The following is a 25,796-nucleotide window of genomic DNA, read 5'->3' as shown; positions in this document are numbered from 1 at the left end:
TCTGCAGTAATCGCGGAATTTGGATTGCTGGAAAGACTTTCCTTGTTGGCTTGACTGTGGCCATTGCTGCTGACCTAGCCTGGTGTTGTAGGGCTGGTATCAAGGGGGCGGAGATTAGAACCAATGACAATGCCTAGGCTGCTTGTTGTTGTTGTGGGAGGAATCCCATTTGGCGGGTGGTAGCACAAGCTTTCTGTACTGTGTCTAGTGCCTTGCCCATCCTGGCATTGAACAAGCCTTGCCCATCGAATGGTAGGCCTTCTATTCTTGTTCTTATCTCCTGTGGAAGAGCAGAAGACCGACGCCAAGTGTGGCATCGAAGGGCGACTGAAGTGAAGGAGTAAAGTCTCCTGCCGAGCAGATCTAACCTTCTCCCTTCTTTGTTGGTGGGAGAGGAATGTGCCCTTTTCACCTTTTGCTGCCTCGAGCACCATGGAATTGGGTGCCGGATGCTTGAACAAGTACTCTGCATTGTCCTGCAGGTGGTACATACCTTCCAGGTGCTTCAATATTGGTGGCACCATGGAGGGGGCACTCTATGATTATCTGATGGTCTTGCTGAGGGTAGGCAGCAAAGGAATAGCCACTGACTTATACGATTCAGCATTTATGGCAGCAAAGACCAGGTCTCAATGGACAGAATGGCTTGTTGTGTCTCAGATCCGAGAGCCTGTGCCATTCTGAGGATTTGGTTGGCGAACTGACCCAAATCCTCAGAAAGAAGGATGGCATCATTGGTACTGACCATCGTATCTGGTGAGGAGAGCAGCAGTGGACCTGAAGACTTGGAAGCAGAGTCAGGTTCGTATCCCTCTGTTTCAGACAAGTGTGGCTGCACTGTTGGTTGTGTAGCAGGCTGTGGTATTGGTGCCATAGTTGGAATAGACAGTTGAGTTTGAAACAAAGTTTTACTAAACTTGCTGCAGTGGTACCAAAGGCAGAGTCAGTGGAGACAGGAGGAGGACAGCCTGTGGAAGGGGCTGCAAAGACACTGGCACTGGCGGAACTGGTTGATCTGGTAGCTTTGAGATAGTAGCTGACAGCTGGGTTTGGGGTCGACTTTCTTCCCAGACCGGGTGCTCAGGCAAATGGCGAGAGTGCCCTACAGGGCTTTCATTGTATTCAGACCATTGCATTGGCCTGACATGTCTATGGTGAGAAGGATGCTTTCCCCAATCAGAGTGTAGGGACCTGGAATGCACCCGGTATCAATGATGGTCTCCTTGAACAGATGTATAAGTTCTATGAGATGATACTATGGAGTACACAGACTCTGGCAATCATTGATGCTTATCCCATCTGGGATCATAATAGTCATCTCTGGGCCATGGTAGACAAGGTGGTGGCCCTAGAGGTAACGGCTCTCTGATCTCACTGTCTGATGTAGACATTTGAAGGAGGAGCTCCCTTTGTGGGATGGGCACCCTTGGTATTGGTGACGATAGAAGTGGCAGCATGGGTACAGGCGCTGGTACAGATGGCATCGGTATCACTGGTTGTTGATCCCGAGGTGTTGTCAGGATGGAGGCAAGAGGCTCGTCTCGAATTGGCATCCCTGGTGGTGGAGTAGACAGTGAGTGACTCAAGGGACTGAAGAAGCGGCATGTGAGCCCTTCACTGGGTCCTCAGTATCATCATTAGCCTTTCTGGTGGTCTTCTTTCATTTCTTATGTTCAGGAGATGAAAGGGTAGATTTTTAAGAACCTTTTGCCTTCTTTGAAAGTGAGTGTCAATGCCAAAGACCAACTTGGTAACGGGGGGACTTGGGTGCCTGGTGAAGCACAACGTTGAGAGGATATGATTCCAACGCTACAGGCTCTAAAACCACTGGCTGTGGTGAAACAACGGTTTCCACCATTTGCTTAGGGCCCTTGATGGACTCTAATGCTCTCTTCCACAATGCAGCTTTCAGCCGATCAGAGCTATTTTTCCTTGTCTGCTTTGAGAACTGTTGCAATGTTGGAAAATTTCCACAATGTGCCCTTCTCCCAGGCAGAACAGGCACAGATTATGTCTGTCTTCATGAGGTAACTTTGGCCAACAACGGGTGCACTTTTTGAAAGGCGCCTAGCGGGCCATATGCTCATGATGGCAGTTGCAAAAAAGGAACAAAGAAAACGAAGAAAAAACATAGAAATGGATAGAAATACGATAGTAAGAGGCAAATATAGAATAAAACCCCAGTTTTTTCTTCAGAAAAGCAACAAACAGAGAGAAGTTCCCATGAGGCACATGCAATGGCGGTCGAAAGAGAACTTAGGGAAGAGGCAGGAACCCGCTAGGGATATGTGCACTGGGATGGTGGGGGAAAGCTTCCTGCTTAAGACTCCTCAGCTTTAGAAGTTTCCTGATACGAGCTCCGCACAGGCACAGAGCCCATATGTGTGATGCACAGAGACCACGAGGAAGAATATACACATTAGAAGTCTCTTTTTTTTTGAGTGTGAAGAAGACAGACAGGCCTGCTTAGAGACTTTTGCTTTTTATGTTAAGTCTTTTTGCCTGTGTAAATGCCAAAGATCGGCCTGGAGTGGAGCGATCTTGTGTATTCAGTGGAGTATGGTGCTGAGGGGATGATGACCCCAACACTGGAGCAGGCTCCTGTGCAGCAGGCGGGTTGTGTGAGGGCAAAACTGGTGGGTTTGCCATATCTTTTGGCTCCTTTACCGATTCCGGCACCCTTTTCCAAAGAGTGGCTTTTCGCTGGTCTGATCTGTTTCTTCTCGCTTGCTTCGAGAAGGCTTTACAATGAGGTCAGGCCTCAATGACATGCCCTTCACCAAGGCAGAACAGGCAGACAGAGTGGCCGTATGAGGGCGGCAGTTAGGCCCAGCAGTTGGGTACACTTTCGAAAGGGGGCTCTTAGGGCCATATGCCCATGGGGGCGATCGCGAAAGCTGTGAACAAATTAAACTAAAATATAAGGAGACAGAGATAAATACTTTATAGTAAGAAAGAAACCTCAGCTTTTTGTCAAAATCTGCTTTGAAGCAGTGAAACGATAAGAAAGCTTTCAGTATGAGGCACACACAACGGCAGTCAAAAGAGAACTGAGGGAATAAGCGGGAACCTGCTAGGGACATGCGCACTGGGACAGTGGGGGAGGGGTCCCCGCCAAAACTTCCTCAGCAACAGAAGCTTCCCAAAACAAGGCTCCACACAGGTACAGAGCCTATATGTGTGATGCACAGAGACCATAAAGAAGAAGAGGCAGTGCCTGTGGAGAGCAGAACAGATCCTTCTATCTTTTTTTCTTGCTCACAAGATGGTGGCTACCTACACAGCTTCACAAATGGTTTTTAAGAAGGAAAAAAATCTCCTGTGTGCCTGGTAAGGGAGAGATTTGGGCGGCTGGGTGGCAGCAGGCCGGAGCAATGTAAGTGGGAGGGCTTACCAGGGGTCTCTGGTGTGTGTGTATTTAGAGTTGATGTGCCTTGTCTCCCCTTTCAGTGGCATGGATTGCTGGGGATTCAAAAGACTGCTGCCCCACCTCTGCTGACCCCTTAGATCCACCCCACCAGACCCAGTGGACACCAGCCACCACTGATTCCAAGAACATATAGTGAAATATAGCTTACTCAGCTTTCTCAGATTCTGTCCTTGTTTCTGATTCATCATCCTTTGCAATTTCAGGTATCTAAAAAACATTTAAAGTGCATTGATTTTAATTTGATATAATTTAATTTGATATAAAACATATATTTCAAAAGTGCCAAATGATTACAAATATCCTCATCAACTGAAAGTTTATAATAATATAATATTAGTAATGAATAATCTACTAATGTAATAATCTAACCATACTAGCAGTAAATTACAATATACCCAAACCGTGTTTCAGCCTTAGAGAAGTTTTGAGCCCCATTCCAGCTGTGTGTGAAATAGTAATATGTTGGAAAGGATAAACCTTCTGCTTGGCCAGACTTTATTTATTTAAAGAAGGTATCATTTTCCCACTTGAAAGCCTTCAAATGCATCTTACAAAAGCAATTAAGATTATATAAACACATCCAGCAATGTTAATAAAATTAATAGACAAAACACAAATTACGGCTGCAATCTTATGCACACTTACTTGGGCATAAGCCCCCTTCAATTTTGTGGGATTTACTTCTGAGTAAGCAGCCCAAACCATTTTGTAGCATTCCCTGACCCACAGAGAAGCATTTCTGATAGGGATGTATGAAAGTCACTTACCTTTAACGAAATTTGATTCACGGTGGGGGGGAGGCGCTCCGTCCCTCCCCCCGAAATTCTGGCCGGGGGGGAGGCGCTCTGTCCCTCCCCCCCCGAATCCTGGCCGGCCAGGCCTGCAAATCGCAGCGGCCGTAGCCGCCGCCGTTTCCGTCCCTGCAGTTAGCCGTGATAGGCTACGTAAATGTTTACATAGCCTATCACGGCTGAGTAAAAAAAAAAGAAAAAAAAGCACGTATGCAAATGGTGGCGCCCATGGGCGCCGCCATTTGCGTTCCTTATTTTGGCACGTCTAGTCTACGTAAACATTTACGTAGACTACGGCGAAAATAAGGGGAACGCAAATAGCATAGACGCTACGCTATTTGCATTCCCCTTATTTTCGCCGTAGTCTACGTAAATGTTTACGTAGACTAGACGTGCCAAAATAAGGAACGCAAATGGCGGCACCCATGGGCGCCGCCATTTGCGTACGCGCTTTTTTTTTTTACTCAGCTGTGATAGGCTACGTAAACATTTACGTAGCCTATCACGGTATTTTTAAAAAATCTAGCCATGATAGGCTACGTAAATCTGTACGTAGCATATCACTGTTTTTGTTGTGGGTTTTTTTTACTGGAAATGGCGGTGGCGGCAGCCGGTCGGAAGACCGGCCGCCGCTGCCGCGCCGCCGCCACCAGGAGGATTTGCCCAAGGTAAGTCCTGTCCCGGGGGGGCGGGGGGTGGCAGACCGTTTCGCCACCAATTTCGGGGGGCCAAATGCACTGGCATTCGGCCTCCCTGAGATTCGTGGCAAAATTCTCTGACATCCCTAATTTCTGAGGGCTGGGCTGGTGGCTGCTGGTAGCAGAGAAGTCACCATCCACCAGCCCAATTACGCATGTGTTGATCTGGATCCAAAGTGGGCTGTGCAGGATGATCCATCGGGGTGCATGAGCCACCTGATAACTGAGCAGCCTCCCGCTGCCCTGATGAGCTGCCATTGTGTGCAATGATGGTGGCGGCGGCAGAGGCAGCAGGATGGGATGGGAGCCGAGAGGGAAGCTCCACGGCATTTCTCTCTCGGCTCCAGTCCTATCCTGCCTCTGCCACCGAGAGCAACTGCGCCATTCTCTGCCAGGCACAGCACAGGAAGGCACAGTTGCTTGCTTGGCTGTGGAACTGCAGCAGCTGCCACCCTGCTAAAGGAGAGCAAATTTGTTCCACATTCGCTGACCTGTTCTGTGATGTCCATAGTATGCTATCTAGCAGATATTTTTGAAAAAATAAACACACAATCTGTCCCTTCAAGGTAAAGGTGACATTTTAACAATGAGTGAGAAACTAGCTGCTTTTCGGAAAAAAACTTGTGCTGTGAAGAGAGCATTTTGAAAATGGATGTTTGGAAATGTTTCCATCGGTATGTGATTTTATTGCTGAAATGATGTAAGTGTGTCACCTATAAAAACTCTCGTATCTGCACATTTTAAAAATTTGGAAAAGGAATTTTCAAACCTCTTTAAAAATCTTCCAAACAAAGAGTTTCAGTGGGCTTTGAAGCTATTTGTTAAAAATATAAAAATGCAACACCTTCCACTTAGATTAGAACAACTGATTGACATCAGGGAAGGTAGAAGTTTACTAGCTGAATTCCAACAGAAACCTTTGCATAATTGGTGGACCAGATTGAAAAATGAGTGTCATGATTTAGTAAGTGCAGCCAACGATGTACTTCTTCCATTTGGATCTACATAGCTTTGTGAGGTGTCTTTTTCAGCTATGACAGCCATTAAAACCAAGTATCGAAATAAACTGAACTTAGAACCAGACCTTCGAATCGCTGTATCACAAAGTGGTAAACGAAGATTTTCAAAAATAATGAAGCATCTTCAATCACATCGCTCTCACTAAAAATATTGATAATAATATTTTTTAATGAGAGCAAAAAGGTTTTATACCGTTAACAAATAAAATAAATTATTTTAAAAATCTTGTTTATTTCATCTTTATCTCATCCTTTTTTAATTTTAATTTTTTGTGTATGTTTTATAATGTATATAATCTATTAGTACAGTACATGTATATTATTTATTTATAAATATGAATATATTGGGAGTGCATTCTCAAAATGTTTTACTGATAGGGATGCGTGATCAAAAAAGTTTGGAGACCACTGTTCTATGTAATGGATTTTACAGGCTTCTAAAATATGGTTCAACATAGTCTTTAGAATGGTCTTTAAACCAGCTTGCTGTACCAAAATATCTTATATCACAAGCATGAATATACAGTTTAATACAGTCCCTGGTATTCTCACTGTCAATCAATAAATAAAGAAGCAGAATAAAAATGTATTATGTTACACAGTAAATTTATCTACCTGTGCTTTTTTCTTCTTGCCAACTGCACTTTCTAAAGGAGGAGAAGTTTCTGATCCAACAATATCAGCAATGTCCCCTAGGCCAACATCATGACTATGTTTTGATCCACTTTCTTTCTGCGTATGAATGCCAAAAATATCTGACAAGATGTCAGTTTCTCCCTTTTCATTTTTTACAAACTGCACAATTTCAGCTGTAATGCCATGTTCTGTAACTTCAACTTTCTCCGTTTCAAGGACATCATCATGGATTCCAAACTGTGTCGGATCAGGCATGTCTCCTAGAATTTTGGTAACTCTTATATTTTTGGCTCCTTCCACTAGGCCACCCCCGAACACAGTACTCCAAAGAATCTGAAAGATACCCCACACTATAGTGAGAAACGTTTGGAAGAATCCTACAAATAGCATCCAGAAAAAGAAAAAAGACACTTTCACCAATTCTTTTACAGTCATCTTTCTCACTTTTCTGTACTGTTTCCTTAGATTTTTCAGTCTAATCATTTTTAAAATGGCGGCAACATTTTTCTTCACTGCAACACATGCCATTGCAAAAGCTGAAGCTGATTCAAGGGATTGTTCTTCTTTCTCATCTTCTCCAACTTCCCTCACATAGCAGGGCTCATCCTCTTCTTCCTCCTCAAGTCTGTCAACTGTGTCTGATTCAGAGATCTGAGATGCCAACTGCATTTCAAAAATTGTATCCTCGCAGAAGTTTACAAAAAGCTCCATTTTCTCTTGTTCTCCACCCTCATTTACAACATCAAAAATAAACTGCCTTTTTGATTCTTTCACTTGTGGCTTTTCCCACTGTGTCCTACTGGATTCACTGATCTCAAAATAAACCCGTTCTATCTTCTTGGCACCACCCATTATCTCAATGCGCCCCAAATAAGGTTCAAAATAGTTAAGGACACTTTCTGCTGGATCTAATAAAGTCTGAAGTCGAGAATCATTTGGCATGTGCTCGGAAAGGTTTGTTAAGAGTACTGCCACATTAAATCCAATATCTTTGGCTGGCTCGTGAAATCTTTCAACAAAATCAACATAGTTAAACATGTCATTTTCATCAGTTTCTGCACAGGACAGGAGAAACTCAATCTCTGATGGTGTGTATTGCTTCTGACCTTCCATGGCTTTCTGGAATTCCTTCTTTGAGATAATGCCTTTACTTTCTGGGTCATATTCTTTGAAGGCTTCTGAGCTTGTTAGATCTTTCAACTTGAGAAACATGTCAAAGAACTTCAAAATCATTTCAACATTGCTAGATGATTCAACCAGAGTGTCCACCATCTGTTTTCCAATTGTGCCATTTACAACATTACCTGTATTGTAAGTTGAAACATTGTTATTTAGTTCATTTGTACAGACATTGAAAATATGATTATTCTATACTCATCTTTAGGAATGATGAGAATTTGTCTTCAGGCTTATGATTTATTTTTAAATGTGATTTTGGTTTAATACCATTGTTCAACATTATTATACATCTTGATTTTTGTCTCTTATTTAAAATTATCAAGTAGAATTATTGTAGTGGGCTTAATATGCATTACATTAAATATAATTTTTACATATATACAATTATGTTTGATGATGTTTGAATTCCATAGCAATGGAAGCAAGAAAAAGGTTCAACCTTCAAGTAGTGACAAGAGCATCACCACCATATCCTTCAAAAGATCTAGTAGCTCTTTCAGCAATTCAATCTGACTGGAATCCTAGAGTACAAACAGAAGAAACATTAAAAAAAACAACACTAAACAAGGACAATAGTCACAATCCACATCCACAAACTTGCAATGGTCTGCAAGAAAAGCCAGTTTGGGAGCCAAAAGTCGGGGTAGGAATTATTCTTTAAATAATAAATAAAGCATGTGGTCCATCACTAAGCTATGGTCCCTCCCAAAAGGACACTTAGAATGAATATAGAAAGATCACAATGATTTGTTAGACTGGATCCAGAGAACTGATGAGCAGATGGAAGCTCCTGATCATCGACAGTGCGGATATTATTTTTGCTGATTCCTCCTTCCCTTTGAAAAGCTACGTCCTCTGAAAAGCTGCTCCAGAAGCTTGTAGGACCCTCCAGAAAAGTGTAGAAAGTGGTGCAGGAGGCTGTAAGGGGAAGGAGGAGTCAGAAAAACTCCCTCTCCTCTCCTTTCAGTGAGTGGAAATCTCTACTGGATTCCATCCCTTCTGTGAATGGAAGGAGCCCTTCCATATGTGGAAGAGCTATTCTGAATCCAAGCCATTTCTTAAAATATCAGGCTTCTTGGTGTTTTTAAGCAGTACCCTTCCCTCAGATGAAAAGAAACGTTGACATGGGAATAAATAAGTGGGGTAATAAGAAGGATATCTACACATGGGTGATATTGTGCCTAGTGCCTAATTCTACTGAGCTCTGAAGGAGAGATTGTGAAGAAAAGTGTGCAAATGACTGCAGCTTTTTATGATGTAGACATTAAACTCTTAGGCCTGATCCACTGAGGAATGACCGACATACATACCAATTTTGCACCCTTCCCTGCATCCAGCAGTATTACAGCCCTCCCTGCCCCCAGCAATCCTACAATCAGCAGGCACAGCCGCTGTGGAGCCCACCAGTTCTCATGAGTCCCACTGCACCCATGGATCAAGGTCCTTCTGAATAAACTGTAATTGAGATTGTGGCTATCAAGACACATTCATACGAAAAACATATTTTCTGTCATCATAATTATGTAGTTACACTTCAGCACTTTATAGGACATATATCAAAATAATGTCAATATCCTATGAAGATGGTGGGTGGCTGCAGGGTAATACTTTCCTCTGTAGTGCACCCAGCCACTAAGGTGGTGGTGACCAGGACAGTTTCTCAAATTGCCAGATGTGCCCATGGGCCCCAAAAGATTGCTGATGCCTGTCCTCTGAGGCAAATATATTGTATAGTACATGCAGATGAAAGGGGAATAATTAAGAAGGTTAAGGAAGAAATTAAGGAAGAAAGGATATGACAAGGCCAATGTGGGTAGCTAGCTGGTAATGACTGGTCCTATGGGTACAAAAATGGTTGTGGCTTGCTTCTGTCTGCCTTCAGTGGACATATACATGTGAAGGTACATATAACTTTATAGAAATCTCAGTATCCCTATTTGACAAGTGAGGACCCATAACAAAATACTCTGTGAGTTTTTTAATGAGTTTAGGGCCCCACACAACCCTACATTTCTAGGACTCTTGTTTCCCTCCCCCATGTGCCAGCCCTCGTCCTCTCTCCCTGCTGTGCCTCCCATTTTGCACCTCTCCTTTCCCACCCTCTTCTCTGCTCTGTCAATTGTCCTGCTATTTCCCCCTCTCTTCACCTCTGTTCCTGCCCTGTCTTCACTTTTTTGTTTGGCTCTTCTCCCTGCCCTGCCCTCACCCCTTTCATCTCTTCTTTTCATTTTGGCCTCTGTCATCTCTCCTCTATCCTATCCTATCCTATCCTATCCTATCCTATCCTATCCTATCCTATCTCCTGCTTCTCCACTCCCCGCTGCATCTTCTCTTGCTGCCTAGCTTGTTTGGCTTCCCCCATTCTAGTTTCTATTTCAGTCACCCCTCCTTCATCTCTGCTCCAACCCTCTCCATTGTGCATCCCTTCGTGTGTCTCTTTTACACACGCACGCACATACATACATGCTGATGCTTCCTTCTCCAAGTGCTTTCAGCCATGAGTCTACGCAACAGCTTTTGTAAGCCTGTGGGCCTGACTCAGAGGCCTAGGTTCCAATGGATTTTTAATGGACCTGGGTGAGTCCCTTCCAATTCTGTCATTCTATGTGGATGGTATCGGTTTCTAACTGAGTACTTGTAATGTGGAAAGGTAGCTTCAGTTGCATAGACTCCAGGTGTCTATTCCAGTGAACAGACATATCTGGGACTTAGTCCACCACTCTGCCTCTGACAGCCATCCTGCTCTAAGGTAGTGATGAAACTAGAACTAATCACAGCATAGGATACCATACTATATCCATATAGCCTAAACAACATGACTGTTAAGGACATAGCTATAATTTCCTGGCATTTTGGAGGTGAAGTGAACATGGAAAGCCCTTAATACAACATGCTAAACCAAAACGTTTTTTGTTAACTGAATATCTGTAACTAAGAGCGCAATCCAATGGCCCCTAGACAGCAGCCAGACAGCCATAGGATTGTTCGGTTTTCATGAACTAAACCTGGAGCCCGCACTCCAAGGTTGGTTCTCAGAAAACTGCCTCCCTGCCCTGCTGCCTCATAGGTGGCACGGATCGTCCCCAGCCTCCACACTCGGAAGACCAGTGCAAAGCGGGGCAATAAGGGGCGTTCCCAAGGGCAGGGAGGGCTGGGAAGTGCAGAAGTGCCAGTACGATGCTTCCTATGCATCGTCCGGCCTCCCCCCCAGCTCTGAAGTCCATGAATGCAGGGCAGCCAGAACGCAGAGGAGAAGATAAAGCCCACTGACAGGCATCTCTTTCTTCTCATCCATGTGGGAACAAATGATACCGCCAAACAGAGCTACAAAGAAATCACGTCAGACTTTGAAGCTTTGGGAAGGAAATTCAAGAACTTTGGGGCCCAGATAGTTTTCTCATCCATCCTTCCAGTAGTTAGAAGAAGGATAGAAAGGAAAAGAAAAATACTCCAGGTGAATGACTGGCTACGAAGGTGGTGCCAGCGTGAGAGACTTGGATTCTGGGACCACGAGCTATACTTCCTGGAAGATGGGCTGTTGGCAAGGGACGGGTTGCACCTCACAAAGGCTGGGAAGAATGTGTTCAGAGGAGGGTTCAGAGGAGAGTTCAGAGGAGGGCAAAGAAGATGATCGGCGGACTGGAAACAAATCCCTATGAGGAGAGACTGAAAGAACTGGACATGTTTAGCCTTGAGAAGACCAAGGGGAGATATGATATATTATATATAGATATGATCTATCTATCTATCTATCTATCTATCTATCTATCTATCTATCTATAATATATATAGATATATTATATATAGATATGAGATATTCTCAACTATTGAGAAGACCGAGGGGAGCTCTTCAAATACTTGAAAGATTGTCACAGAGGGGAAGGCCAGGATCTCTTCTTGATCATCCCAGAGAGCAGTACATGGAATAATGGGCTCAAGTGACAGGCAGCCGAATTTCGGCTGAACATCAGGAAAAACTTCCTGACTGTCAGAGCAATATGACAATGGAACCAATTACCTGGGGAGGTGGTGGGCTCTCCCACACTGGAGGCCTTCAAGACGAGGCTGGACAGCCATTTGTCAGGGACGCTCTGACTTGGATTCTTGCATTAAGCAGGGGGTTGGACTCGATGGTGTGGTAGGCCCCTTCCAACCCTACTATTCTATGATTCTAAGATCCCCTCTGCTCTCTGCCCGCCTTGCATTGGACAGGCAGTCGCCTCCGAGTTCAGAGGCGCCTGCCTATCCCAATAGGATTGCTCCCTAACTGATGTAATTTATTACACAGGTCATGCCATATATTTATGCTCTCAATGTATTTCTTACTCTATTTTACATTCATAAAATATATTGTGCAAAGATGCCACATAAAATTTACCTGCGAAAGTTTCATTTGCATGTTAGCAAAAACATGAAGAAAGCCAACAACTGCATCCCATAGTCTACTGTGAGCCAGGCTCTGCTGGTTTCCAATACAAGGACCCTGAAATTAAAGGGAAATGCTTTAAATTTAAATTTCAAACATCTATTCTAGTAATCCAAAAGATAAACAGGAATTTCATTAAATGCACATGCTGTCATAAAGAGTTGCTCATTACACAACTGTGTATTCTAAACTAAAAAGAAATATTTTCTATTCAAAGAATTTTGTGTTGGACAAAATGAAGGGGGATGCAAGTGTGGCAAGGTCTGAAGATCAGTGGTACAGCTAGGTAATTTTAGAACCTGGATTTAATGGTCTTATGGATGCCCCACTTTAGATCACCATGTGTACTACTTCAGTTGTGAAGCACACAATTAACATTTCCGTCCCCTCCACACACACTTACTATTCCATGCTTTACAAGTGCTTCTACATTCCTGATACATTAAGAGCTTTTAAAAACTTGTTTATGAATCAGCATTAAAAAAATACTCTGAGCATGCACAGTTCCATATTTTAAAGTCATTTAAATCATAGCACCATCATGACTTCAGAAACAAAATGGTGTTTGGTTCTGTTGCCCTGATGATTAACAAATGTAATTGGTAATAAGCACCATTTTGTTGTAGAAAAGGATAATGTATATTATTAAAAATAATAAAATGAGCATCTGTAACCATGCACCTGCCCAGCTGGCTGCCTCCTGACTGTAGTTTTTAAAAAATAAAATGAGAAAGGATGCTGCTGTGACCAACGTCAACCCTGGTGGGCCCCAGCATGCGGATGCTGGGCCTGTCTGCCACTGCCCCTATCACCTACCACTCTCTGGATGGTCATTTTGTGAGACCTTGGACCTCAGCCCTGAGGTCTAGCCCCAGCTGCATTACTGGTGATGATAAACAGCATAATCAGGTGACAGAAACCATCAGGCAGGAAACGTGTTGAAGGGATGCACTAGCAGGAAAACCCTAACCTTTCTGAATGTAAGCCCCGTGTATAGCGGTTGGATTGATCATTCCAGAAGTGGCTGTTTTCATTATAACTGGGCAGCAAGGATTGATTCTTCCTACACCTGTGATCTAAGGACAGTATTCCTGCAAGGGGACCCAGAAGCAATGTAAAATCTTAAGTTTTCCTTCCTTCTTCCTTCCCCTCATCCACACCCCTCATGCACTACTGTGGAAGAAGAATAGTTAGCATCCTGCACTGGTTCTGCAAATATCACCCCCCTTGACCACATCTACAGCTGGTGGTGATGATGAAATTCTACTGAAAGCAGTCAGTGCTGACCTGTTGACTTCAGAATCCATGCATCTCTTGCACATACGCATTCATGTACACAAAGTATACAACATAGAGAAACAAGTGTCACTTACTTGGATATATTCAGTAAGTGAATTAAAAATCTGCTTGGTCACAGCCAGTGCTTTAGAGAAGTTACGTTGTCCAGATTCATCAATTATATCTTTTCCAGAGTAGTACCAATAGAAGTCACTGATTGATTCCTAAGAATAAATAATAGCTGTTTTTTCTCTATTTTTTGAAGTACTAATCAAACTGTATCACATAAGGAAAGTTTAGACAGTGGATGGCATTTTTATATAGGATAGATGGTCTTTGAATATGAAATGCCATTAGCCAAAGGGCAAATGCTCAGATTTTATAAGTAAATATATATGAAAATGAAATTATAATACATTGTATTATTTCATCCATTTTATAGTACTATAAAGTATCTTAACTGCTATTCTTTCTTTCCACTAAGATCAGCCTTCAAGACGGCTTATAATTTATGTTAAACAATACAACAATATGCATTAAAAGCAGCTGCAAACAACACACTCCAAATTTAAAAATATACAGAACAGTAGTAGTAAACAGTGAGTAAATAATAAGCAGATCCGTACAATTTATCAAAGGCTTGGGAGAAAGAGAACCTAACCTCCTGGCAGTCGTAATTATTACCCGAAGGTGAGCAATCCAGTGAGAAAGGCAATGCAAACTGTTCTGAAAGTTGATTAGGAAGCCATGTTCTTGTAGGCAGTCTAGAATGGTCTGAATGTCCCACAGAAATCAAGTGTAAGATAATGAAACAAGAAGGATGTTTAAGTAGGGATTTAAGAGAAGCCCTTGCAACTGTAGATGTACCACTATAGTGATGAAGTTCTTAATCCCTCACTGAAGGGGCTAATTTGTTAGTTAGTAGACCCTCTGCTGAGTGGATCAGGTATCTTCCAGAAGTTAGGAGGATGGCTACAAGCAATAGGGCTGTTCTGTGGTGGCACCCTGATTGTAGATCTCCCTTTCCAGACGTATTTGCCTTGTGGTGACATCATTAGCTTTTTAGTGCTAGACTAAAACTCTCCTCACTTTTGAGATTTGCTCAAAAATGACAGCAACAGTTCAGAGGCTCCTCAATGCTCATTAACCCTAAAGGATTGTTTGCTATTTTTCAATTTTGCCCAGCTGACTTGGGCTGGTGTGCAACTTGCCTCCATGGCGTTGGGCTGGATAATGTAACACTTATGTCCTTGCTCTTATATGCTAAACCAGATGGAAGTTTGATTAATAAAACTGCAGCTTGTTTATTCACCCAGTTCAGTTTTATTGGTTTCCTTATTTCTCCTTACACCCACCACAAGCACAAAAGAAAAGTAGTATTTTTACATTTATTTTTGCACTCACTAAGCCTCCAGACCCAGAGAGATTCAAATAGGCCTGCTTCATAGGTGGATGCAGGACAAAAAACCCAGAGGGAGTAACTCAAATGACAGTTTGAAGCCTCTATACTTCTGGTCTCCACTTGTGGATGGGCAGAATCATCAATCACTGATGTATTCAGTGCTGTTCTGTGGTGATCAAATGCTGATCAAATTTGCAGATGACACAAAATTGGGCGGGATAGCTAATACTTTGGAAGACAGAAACAAAATTCAAAGTGATCTTGATAGACTGGAGCACTAGGCAGAAAACAACAGAATGACATTTAATAGGGATAAATGCCAAGTTCTGCACCTAGGAAAAAGAAACCCAATGCACAGTTACAAGATGGGGGATATGTGGCTCAACAACACTACAAGCGAGAAGGATCTTGGAATTGTTATAGATCACAAGCTGAATATGAGCCAACCATGTGATGTGGCTGCAAAAAAGGCCAATGCTCTTTTGGGCTGCATTAATAGAAGCATAGCTTCCAAATCCCGGGCAGTACTAGTTCCCCTCTACTCAGCACTGGTTAGGCCTCATCTGGAGTACTGTGTCCAGTTCTGGGCACCACACTTGAAGAAGGATGCAGACAAGCTGGAGAGGGTTCAGAGGAGGGCAACAAAGTTGATCAGGGGACTGGAAACAAAGCCCTGTGAAGAGAGACTGAAAGAACTGGGCATGTTTAGCTTTGAGAAGAGAAGACTGAGGGGAGATATGATAGCGCTCTTCAAGTACTTGAAAGGTTGTCACAGAGAGGAAGGCCAGGATCTCTTCTCTGTCATCCCAGAGTGCAGGACACAGAATGATAGGCTCAAGTTACAGGAAGCCAGATTCCGGCTGAACATCAGGAAAAACTTCCTGACTGTTAGAGCAATACGACAGTGGAACCAATTACCTAGGGAGGTAGCGGGCTCTCCCACACTGGAGGCATTCAAGATGAGGCTGGACAGCCATCTGTCAGGGATGCTCTGACTTGGATTCCTGCATTGAGCAGGGGGTTGGACTCGATGGCCTTGTAGGCCCCTTCCAACCCTACTATTCTATGATTTTTGATTCTATGATTCTATTCCTTCCACCGAGAACTGTTTTTCAAATGTGGATGCTGCAGTTTCTGTTCAAACAGGCTGCCATGTTGCATATAATAAAGTAAGTAAAATATAGTTGAACAATCAACATAATTAAACCCACAAAAGGTAGGTGGGAGACATAACAGTACACAGTGTCACAGAAGCTCTAAGAAGAGAGGGGAATAAAACCACTAACAGTGATAAAAGCCAAAAGTCTATAACAGTGTGGAAACTTCTCAAAGTAGGAGGTGAAGTAATGGAATGGAATAATAAAAAAATACTCTGCATCTTACCTGAAGACGCAAGAGATAATCAACCGTGCTAATAATAATATTCACTGTTGTGGTATTGCCCATCTGAGTGCGTAGGTAGTTCTGAAAATCTGAAATGTAAAATAATTTAAGAGATCAGTAAATGGAAAATACAAAATATTCACAATTATTTTCATATGTGTGTACATCTAGAAAATGAAAAATATGAATTGTTCTATTATTTTGAAGGGAATGTTATCTTTATAATAGTAGCCAATGGATGCCACCACAGTAGCGTGCTTAATAATATGACAAATGGCAATATTTCTTAAGCAAGAGCTGTAAGAAATAGTATTTGCACAACCTCTTGCATAGCTTATTTTGTCAATTATTATAAGCATCTTAAGCATTTATAAAATGGCAACTCAGTTTCTAGCTAGAAATAGCTACTACATGTTAAAAATGTTTTTGAGAATTCTGTGAAACTAATTAATTCTTCCTGCGAAAGAACTGAAAATCAATTTAAATAGAAAAATATTGAATTGATTTTTCCCTCCAAAGAAGCATTTAAATGAAACAGTAAATTACTGAAAACTTATTACAGCCCACTTACCATTGTTATGACCTTCACACAGCAGTTGTAAAAATCTAAACAGATCTTTAGTAAACTCATCATTCTGTAGTACTTTCTCACCTTGAAAATATACAGTACAATGAATTACGCAATCATCGTTCCTTTTTAAAACATGCAGAACAAATAGTCTTCCAACAGCATCCTTCATACTAAGTGATTTTAATAAAAAAGCAAATACTGTAAGCTGATTTACAGTAATTTTTAAAAATAAATGTATTGGAGAGAATGATAAAAACAAACTATGGAACAGAAAAAGCAAAGCCAAAATATTTAGCACTCCAAAGCATTCATGATCAAAACTACAGGACTAAAGATCTAATTGGAAATGGTTAGTCTTTATCAAACCATGCCTTAAATATGAAAGACACTTCTTTAATTAAGCATCAAATTGTTTCTCCAAGCTCAACACGCAACCGGCTGCAGATCATGAAACTAAACCTAAAAGATGTCTGGAAAGATGCAATTAAAGAAGATTTCTTTCTGTATTTGCAACACACAATAGCATCAAAAGCTGTAAACCCAAACATACCACGCTCACGTACGATGACTGTGGATCAAAGAAAAATAATAAGAATATAGGATAAGCAAGTTATAAGTTACATTATATCTTTTGTTTAAAGTTTCTCTTGGAAACTAAAATAAAACATTATAGCTTAATACCATGTTATTTTAATGAGACTATCAATAAAGAAACCCTTAAAAGGCTGGACCATTTTGGTGTTAAAAAGAAAAAAAATGTAAACCTTATGTGAATTAGAAGTACTGAATGTACTATACTTACGTGTTCCTTCTTCTGTAACCATCCCAAGGCCTTCTGCTTTATTTTGCCTCTCAAAGGCATTCAAGTCAAGAACACTTTTAACAAAACAAAACAAAACAAAAAGACAATTGAGAAAGGATTGCTGTATCTAATAGCAACAGACACCCTGAACTGCTGGCATACAGTTATAATAAACAAACACATCCCAACAGTAAAAAATGAGTTGTAAAGGTTTAAAAATTTGAAAAATGAAACCTTAGCTCCACTGAAGTCAGTGGCAAACATCTCACTGAACCCTAAAGCGTTAATGTTCCCTCCTAAATTCAAGTCTGCTTTACAATATTCCTTCTGTTGATATCAGTACAAGTGATATGTAAATATCTTGAGATGAAAGTTAACCTAAAACACTTTCAGAATGCAGAATGTGCTGGATCCAGACTTATGGTGCAATCCTATCAGGATAGTTGGCCACCTCCAAATTTGGAGGCAACCACCTATCCAATGCAGGGCAGGAGCAGCACGGAGGGAATTGTCCGCTCCACGCTTCAGCTGCCCTGCATTCACAGGAAGTTGGAGTGGGAGGGCAGACACCAGACAACACATAGGAAGCGTTGGAACAGGCTTCCACCCACCCCGCCCTGGCACACATCCAGAATGCCCTGCTTTTGCTGCCTCATGCTCCACTTAGGAGCGCGGAGCGTGGGGCGGATCTGCACTGCCTACAAGGCAGCTCTGGAGGGGGTGGAAGCCAGTTCTCAGGGAACTGACCTATCCTATGGCCATCTTGCACCTTTAGTCATACTTAGAGTAGAAATAATTTATTTCAATAGTTGAAATAATTTATTTCGATATGTCTGCTCCAACTAAGTCTGGATCCATCCTAAACTTTCTTTTTCTCTTCCACAAATCGCAATTTCAATTGACAGCTCTTCAATTTTCAATTTCTACCATTTGCTGAAAACATAATAGTCTTGCAAAACCCAAAATCTTTTCAGCTATTAATTTACTATACTAACACTTATTTACTTGGAATTACAACGTATTGAGTAAGTGTTAGTGTGCCTCAATGAAATTGTTACAGGTCTTGAAAATTCAGATTTTTTTAGTTTATTTTGTTTTTCAACCTAGGTCATAAGACACAAGAATACAGTCATGAATACACAAAATATGCAGTAAGACCTTCTATTTATTTTTATAACGATCTGCAGCATATTTATCCAATAGATTTGATAGAACATCTCCGCCATGAATGCAAATGAAGCCATCCTTTCAATTATTACTATAGCCCTCTTCAGGCATTTAGAAAATATGTAGTCTCTACATGTGAGGAAGGAGAGGGGAATGAGCATGCTAGCTCTGCCCGCTCCCCTCCACTGCTACCCTCATCACCTCCAATGATTCCTGCATTGAGCAGGGGGTTGGACTCGATGGCCTTGTAGGCCCCTTTCAACCCTACTATTCTATGATTCTATGATGGAGGTAGTTTACTCCCGCACTGCACACATTTCCTAAAGGAGGCCCTGAGGGAGCTTCCTTGATATTTGAGGGAGCGCCTCTTCCTATATATGCCTGCCTAAGTACTGCGATCTGTTGGAGGAGCACTCCTCTGCATCCCACCGGTATGATACATACACTGTGGTGGGACATGAGAGAGGGCCTTCTCTGCTGTGGCATCCTGGTTGTGGAATGCCCTCCCCTTGGAGGCTAGATTGGCACAGACATTGGTTTCATTTTGGCCCTAACTAAAAACATGGCATTTTACCAAAGAGGGCTAAATTCCCTAAAGAAGCTCACTGTTTTAATTGTTTTATTGTTTTAGATTTTTAAATTGGTATTAACTTGCTTAATGGTTTAATATGTTTTTAGCTGTTTAAATTATTTATTGTTTTATACTGTTTAAGGGAGCAATCCTATGGGCGCTAGTCAGTGGCTAGATGGCCATAGGATATGTGGTTTTCTGGGAATTGACCTCGGAGCCCATGCTCTGAGGTCAGTTCCCGGAGAACCGACCTTCCCCCCTTCTGCGCTGCCTTGGAGGCAGTGCAGAATGGCCCCGCACTCCGTGCTTGGAAGAGGAGTGCAGAGTGGCCAAAATGGGGCATTCTGGAGGGCATTCTGGGGCAGGGAAGGAGGAAATGCTGGTACGACACATCCTATGTGTTGCCTGGCAGCCTCCTCCCCCACTTGACCTTCCCGCAGCTAGACAGCTGAAATTGATTGTCTAGCTGCAAATGGAGGGCAGGAGAAGTGTGGAGGGAATGATCCCCTCCATGCTTCTCCTGCCCTCCATTGGATAGGCAGTCACCTCTGAGGTCGGAGGCAGCCGCCTATCCCCATAGGATTGTGCCCTAAATTGATTTTATCTGTATGCCGCCTTGAGATCTTAATGATATAGGGTGGGATACAAATGTTTTAAATAAATAAAAATGCCCTCACGGGCGATCAGAAGATCGTAGTAAACAAAAGAAATAAAATTCAAACAATGAGAGAGAAATAATGATAAAAGGAAAGAAAAAATCAACAACAAGAGAGAATAAAATGCCGAATACAACAACCACACAAACTGATCACACGAGAAGCTTCCCTACAAGGTTTCTGTTATGGCGGTCAAAAGAGAACTGAGGGAATACGTGGGAACCTTTAGGGCCATGTGCAGTAGATAGTGGGGAGGGTTCCCACCTAAAACACTGTAGCTATAGATGTTTTTTCCTGAATTGAGGCTCCACACAGGCGCAGAGCCCATATGTGTGATACACAGAGACCACAAAGAAGAACTGGACATCATCAAATGGGTACGTGTGGGGAAGCAAGGAGAATTGGTCTCTGCCCCCCCCCCCCCGATTGAGCACAGGGTCGAAACAACATCCTTTCAAAGCAGCTCCACCCAGTGAATATTTAAAGGGGTAGGCAGGGATTGAGCACAGGGTCGAAACAGCATCCTTTCAAAGCAGCAGGGCCGACTCCCATTCCCAAGGCAATGAGTTACTTCTGGGTAGACATAAGCCCCCGCCCCATGCAACAATTCTCTTCCACAAATCAGTCCGCGCTGAAGCCATTTGAGGTCACATGGACTCCCAAACTGCACTGAAGCTGCTGTGACTAGAAAACTCACCACAAAAGGAGTTCTAAAACTCTAGGGCAAGAAATGCCACATTAGCTATGGGGAGGGGCAGATGATCGACTTGGGGGCGGAGCAGAACAGGAGTAAAAGCCTGGTGTAGATGAGCCCAAAGTTAACAAAGTATTTTAAAATGCCATTCTACAATTATTCTTAGCACATGTGGCAATTTAAGCAATCAACTGTAAGTTTAGGACTGGTTAGCAGATAAAAAGCTGGACAAGTTTTTCTCTGCACAATACTCCCAGCCATCTCCAGGTGTGGGGTTATGTGGAACTAGAGTATTCCTGGATACAGCCATCAGCAATTCCTTTGATCACAATGGGGATAAATTGCAGAAATGGCTGCTGACTAGAACTGGCTAGATCCATTTTTCAGACTGGCATCTACATTCTAGTTATACTGACATAGTTTTGAGTTGGAAAGATTACATGTTCGACTGGTACTTGCAAATGAGCACATTTAAAGTATAACACCATAGTTTGTGTACTTACCTGCATGATTGCATTAAGCCAGAGAGCGACTGAAAAAATCCAGCATCTTTTTTCTCCTTCAGGTAATCCAACATTTTCTGAAAAAGACAGGTTGAAGAAAACATGTGTTAAAATTGGCTAGAGCTTTTTGTGACAAAACTGGCCAAGAATACATTTGGGGTTGTTGTTCTGTTTTTTGTTTTTTTTTTAAGAATGTGTAGAGTTACTTACTACCTTGACACATGCTGAAAGAACCAATTTACCTATACACATTTATTCAGGGCAGTATCCAAGTTGATACAAGCACTAGCATAAATTACTTGGTGCTAGCATAAGGGACCTCTAACGCTATGCGGATAGTGTTAGCTGGTACAATGGGTTTTCTCGGGAATCCTGTCATGCTAGTTAATGCCACTGGAATTACACTAGAGCTCCATTACACTAGTAATTAGGTTAGTGCTTGTGTCCACTTGGATACTGCCCTCATTCTTCTAAAATAGCCATGATTTTTTTAGCAGTAATTCTCAACTTATCAATGCTTCTAACAATAAAATAACATTGTCAAAATAATATGCATACAAAGAAAAAAAAACTCATAAAATATCGTTACCTGTTGAACAACTGAGTTACCTCCATTTAGAACAGCAATACCAAGTTTCAAGGTTTCAACTACCATGGGGCCCATTTCACCTGTCAATCAAGAATATAGTAATTAAATTATAGTCAAAAGAATATAGTAAAGGAGGGAATGGTCCTATGGACTCTAGACAGCATCTGAGGGGCTATAGGACAGTTCAGATTCCCAGATCCAAGGTCAGAGATAGTGCTCCATTCTCAGAGCCGGGAATCAGAGCTTTGACCCCTCCCCTGCACAGCTGGTGTGAAAAACACACACCAGCTGCTCTCTGAGGGAACTCAACCTTGGAGGATGAGGGAAGGGGGCGTTTCGGTGGGCAGGGAGCGGAGGAGACTGGAAGGGCCAAAATATGAGCTATCCTGAGCCCTCTCCAGCCTCCTTCCCTCCCCCTCTGAGACCTGTCTAGCGGGGAAGCCCATCTAGCAAAAATACAGGCAGGAGGACCATAAGCCTTCAGGTTCGGAGGCTTACGGTCATAGCCATAGGATTGTGCCCTAAATTATAGTCTAGTAATTGATATTTCTAAGTAGCATCACTTTACTCCATATCCTAAGCTCCTTTCTAATTTTCCCAAGTTTCCCAAGTATACACACAATCCTGTGATAACTTTTAGGCTGCATGCTAGATTGGCACTATTTGTTTATATTTGTAGTTTGACAGTTGATTGCTTGAATTGCCAAACGTTCTAAGAATATTTTTTTGGTTATTTTGTTAACTTAATTGGAGCGGCTGCATTCAGTCATCGCAGTAAACCATGGGTTATTCTGACAGGAGTGCCACAGCAAACCTTGTACTTGTGCACTTCTCCCTCTCCAAGGCAAAGAAGACATGAACAGTGGCAATCCATCAGTGAAAGTTTGCTCCCACAGGAACACATTTGAAAGAAAGGCACCTTCTGAGCCATAGGCTCATGAAGGGCAAAAGTAACGTCAAAGATGTGTTAAATTAAATTAATTCCCCACCCCACCCCGCAAAGAAAATAAATACAAATTATAAATGTTAAGTACACAGAAGAGACAGAATAAAATAATTAAAGTTTTTTAAGTATTGGGGTGTTTTGGGGTTTTGCTTTTGCTTTTTTCTAGCTACACACAGTGAAGTTCCTTGAGGTGCCACCACCGTGGCAGTTGAAAAAGAACTGAGTGGGAAGGCAGGAACCAGCTTCCTTCAACATATGCACGGATGGTCAAGGCGGAGCACCTGCCAAAACTCTAGCTTTAGCTTCAGAAGTTTCCCCAGTGGAGCTCTGTGCAGGCACAGAATCCATACAACTGACCGAACAGAGGCCATAAAGAAGAACATATTTTGTACTTCATTTTTTTTTTAGTCTGTTTAACAAGCGATTTTCAACTTTTCTGTGCCTTTGAGACAGAATGTAATATATACAGCCAAAGAAGCAAATGAATTAGTATCTATCAATCCTTCATTTTTTACAGAACATTACCTTTACTGGCACTAATCATCTGTAATACCATCTCAGCAGCTCCACGTTCATGGAGTCGAGACTGCTGATAAAGTGTTTTCTGCTTTTCCATTTCTTTTTCCTGAGTGTGTAAATACAGATATATAAATATTTGTGTTTCCTTAACATATAATGGTAACTGCTTTTAGTAGCCAAAAGCTGAGTGAGATTTAAAAAATAATAATAAGCTGACTGTTTCAGAGATTCATCTACAACTCCATTAAGTCACAGAGCTTTTCTACAAAACGCTTTCATTGTATGCTCATCATTCCTCACTCATAGTGGTTTATGAGTGCTTTAGACAACATTGTGATCCTCCAGGTTCACTTCTGTTTTTTAAGAACACCTTCGTGTGTGTTTTTGGAGCGGGAAAAATGTAGTATTTTTTTCATCTTGAAAAAAGTGCAAGTCTCCACTAGGGTAATTGCGTTATTCTGCTGTACCACAACACCACCTAGAGGTTATGTAGCAGAAACAGAAAGGCAGGAAAGGAAAAGCTCTTTGTGTAGAGATCCAATCTGAATTCTGCGATGAAACCGAAAGTAGATACAGCAGGTTAACAGCCTTGTCTAGAAAAGCTCAGAGTCAACAGGACTAAAACAGCTGTGAACTAGACTAATCATCACCCTAGTACAGCAACATCTGATAGGTGTTAATTTTTTATAATAGATTTCCATAACAATTTTCTATAAGAAGGTTTCACTCAGAACTGGAGTAATAAACTGCATGGAATAAATGCTTTAAGAGAAACTATTTGAATTTAAAAAGAATAATAAGCAGCTTTTCCAGGTGTATCAAACAAAAGGCAGGAAAAAAATGAGGTGAAGGAGAAAATGTGATATGAATAATGAGGAAAAAAATGTTGGAATAAAAACCCAAAGCACTGTTTGCAATAACTGAAAATGTAATCATAACGTATGTAATTGGATGAACACTTTTCAGAGAGCGTTTACATAAAATTTGTAACTTGTCTCAAGGTAGCTATTATTGCTGCATCATCTCTAGTTTGCTGGGATAAAATATTGCTCTAGTTTTGTAAATTCTGAGGTTAAAGAATTATACTTAAAAAAAACCCACCTCAAATGTTTTCTCCTTTTCTTCTTCTTCTTCTTCCTCTTCATCATCATCTTCACCACTCTGACAGCTCTTCCCCCATGAGAAAGAAAAAAGGCTCAGTTTGAATTAAACTGTGGTTTTACTTTCATTTGGTTATAATGAATAAGCAGAAAGGAAGTAAAAGAAACTTTTAAATCACAACCTACAAGCAGAGACCTGGATATTTCTGAAAGACTGTTTTTATTTTTATACAAGCATAGCACTCAGTCAATTCATACATAATTATGCATAGAAACTCATAACAAAACACATAACATTAAGCCTATTCATTTCTCCCTCTCTCTCTGGCTGGATCTACACAATAACAGAATGAGAAGTCTATTGAGGTGTTATCCGGATTTTCATGAAATCGGCTTTGGTCCATCAGGGATGCACCAAGCAAGAAAAGTGGAGTACGCAGCACCAAAAAAAAAAAAAAAGTTTTTCCAGTCGCACAGTCGCACAGGGCTTGAAACGTCGAGGGTGGGTGGGTGGGTGGGGTCTGAGAGGAGAGCTGAACATCATCAACCTGAGACGAGCTGCTCAGCGAATGAGAGAGGCTTGTTTCCCACCCCTAGCTTCCCCGGCTCTTATGAAACAGAGAGGAAGTAATGCCAATTCTATAACTACCCTGCCTTGCCCATTCATCAGACTGCTATGCCTCCCCCTCAGAATGGCAATTTACTTCAATGAGACTAGCTAGCCTGCCATGCTCACACATAAAAGCACCACAGCGCTATTCCTCCCCATCAGAATGGTGATTTACTTCAATGGGGCTTGCTGCCCTCCTGTGGGGGGTGGTGGTTTCCTCCTTCCCCACCCAATTTATGAATGGGAAACAGCAGAGAGTGGAGCTGCTACTTCACTCCCCGACCCCCACCATCCCTGTTGCCTCTTGCTTGCTTCCTCCCTCCCTGGCTTGCAGATTACTCCAGAAAGGCAGGCTGCTTGTTGTGAATGGGAAAAAGGCTACAACAGGAAGTGGCAAAGGAAGCCCCCCCCCAACCCCTACTGCAATGGGGGAGCAAAGGGAAGGGGGGAAAGGACTACCCCACTCCTTGACCATGCCACTCCCAGGTCACAGCCACATCGCAGAGGCATGGCTAGGATTTAATGTGGGCGGGGGGGGGGGGACACAGCAGTGGGACCGCTTGGGAGCCACTATAACTTAAAAAACCAGAGTGCAGGGAGTTTCTGAAAATGTGGCTTTTCAGGACGGAAGCTGCTGGAAGGATGCAGATTGGAGACGACGTCATGTGATGTGAATGATCTCAAAGTGCTCCTACTCCGCACTAAATCGACTGTGAAGATACCCCCCCACACACACACACAATATTCTATTGCCATATTCACTAGAAGTACCAGTAATTTTATCTGATTTGTGGGAAAAGAAAACAAACTGCTGGAATTCCTAGCA

General features: G+C 42.2%; 1 protein-coding gene across 1 annotated transcript in view; it reads right to left on the bottom strand.

The window, feature by feature from the left end:
* The window catches only part of RYR3 (ryanodine receptor 3), a 593,263-nt gene that overhangs the window by 63,966 nt on the left and 503,501 nt on the right, over positions 1-25,796 (bottom strand). Inside the window, exons 79-91 of the mRNA XM_084844796.1 lie at positions 24,362-24,430; positions 23,267-23,366; positions 21,796-21,875; positions 21,207-21,283; positions 17,616-17,689; positions 17,364-17,381; positions 16,814-16,894; positions 16,243-16,331; positions 13,553-13,681; positions 12,132-12,236; positions 8,193-8,274; positions 6,554-7,878; positions 3,579-3,637 (exon numbers count right to left, since the gene is read on the bottom strand). Coding sequence (XP_084700922.1) covers positions 3,579-3,637; positions 6,554-7,878; positions 8,193-8,274; positions 12,132-12,236; positions 13,553-13,681; positions 16,243-16,331; positions 16,814-16,894; positions 17,364-17,381; positions 17,616-17,689; positions 21,207-21,283; positions 21,796-21,875; positions 23,267-23,366; positions 24,362-24,430 — 2,288 coding nt within the window. The remainder of the gene's footprint in view (positions 1-3,578; positions 3,638-6,553; positions 7,879-8,192; positions 8,275-12,131; positions 12,237-13,552; positions 13,682-16,242; positions 16,332-16,813; positions 16,895-17,363; positions 17,382-17,615; positions 17,690-21,206; positions 21,284-21,795; positions 21,876-23,266; positions 23,367-24,361; positions 24,431-25,796) is intronic.

The sequence above is a fragment of the Heloderma suspectum genome, chromosome 1 (genome assembly GCF_057233095.1).
Source record: "Heloderma suspectum isolate Gila_16-S chromosome 1, 16-S_ref, whole genome shotgun sequence".
Taxonomy (NCBI): Eukaryota; Metazoa; Chordata; class Lepidosauria; order Squamata; family Helodermatidae; genus Heloderma; species Heloderma suspectum.
The sequence above is the reverse complement of the archived record's forward strand: the minus strand, read 5'-3'. Positions and strand labels throughout refer to the sequence as shown.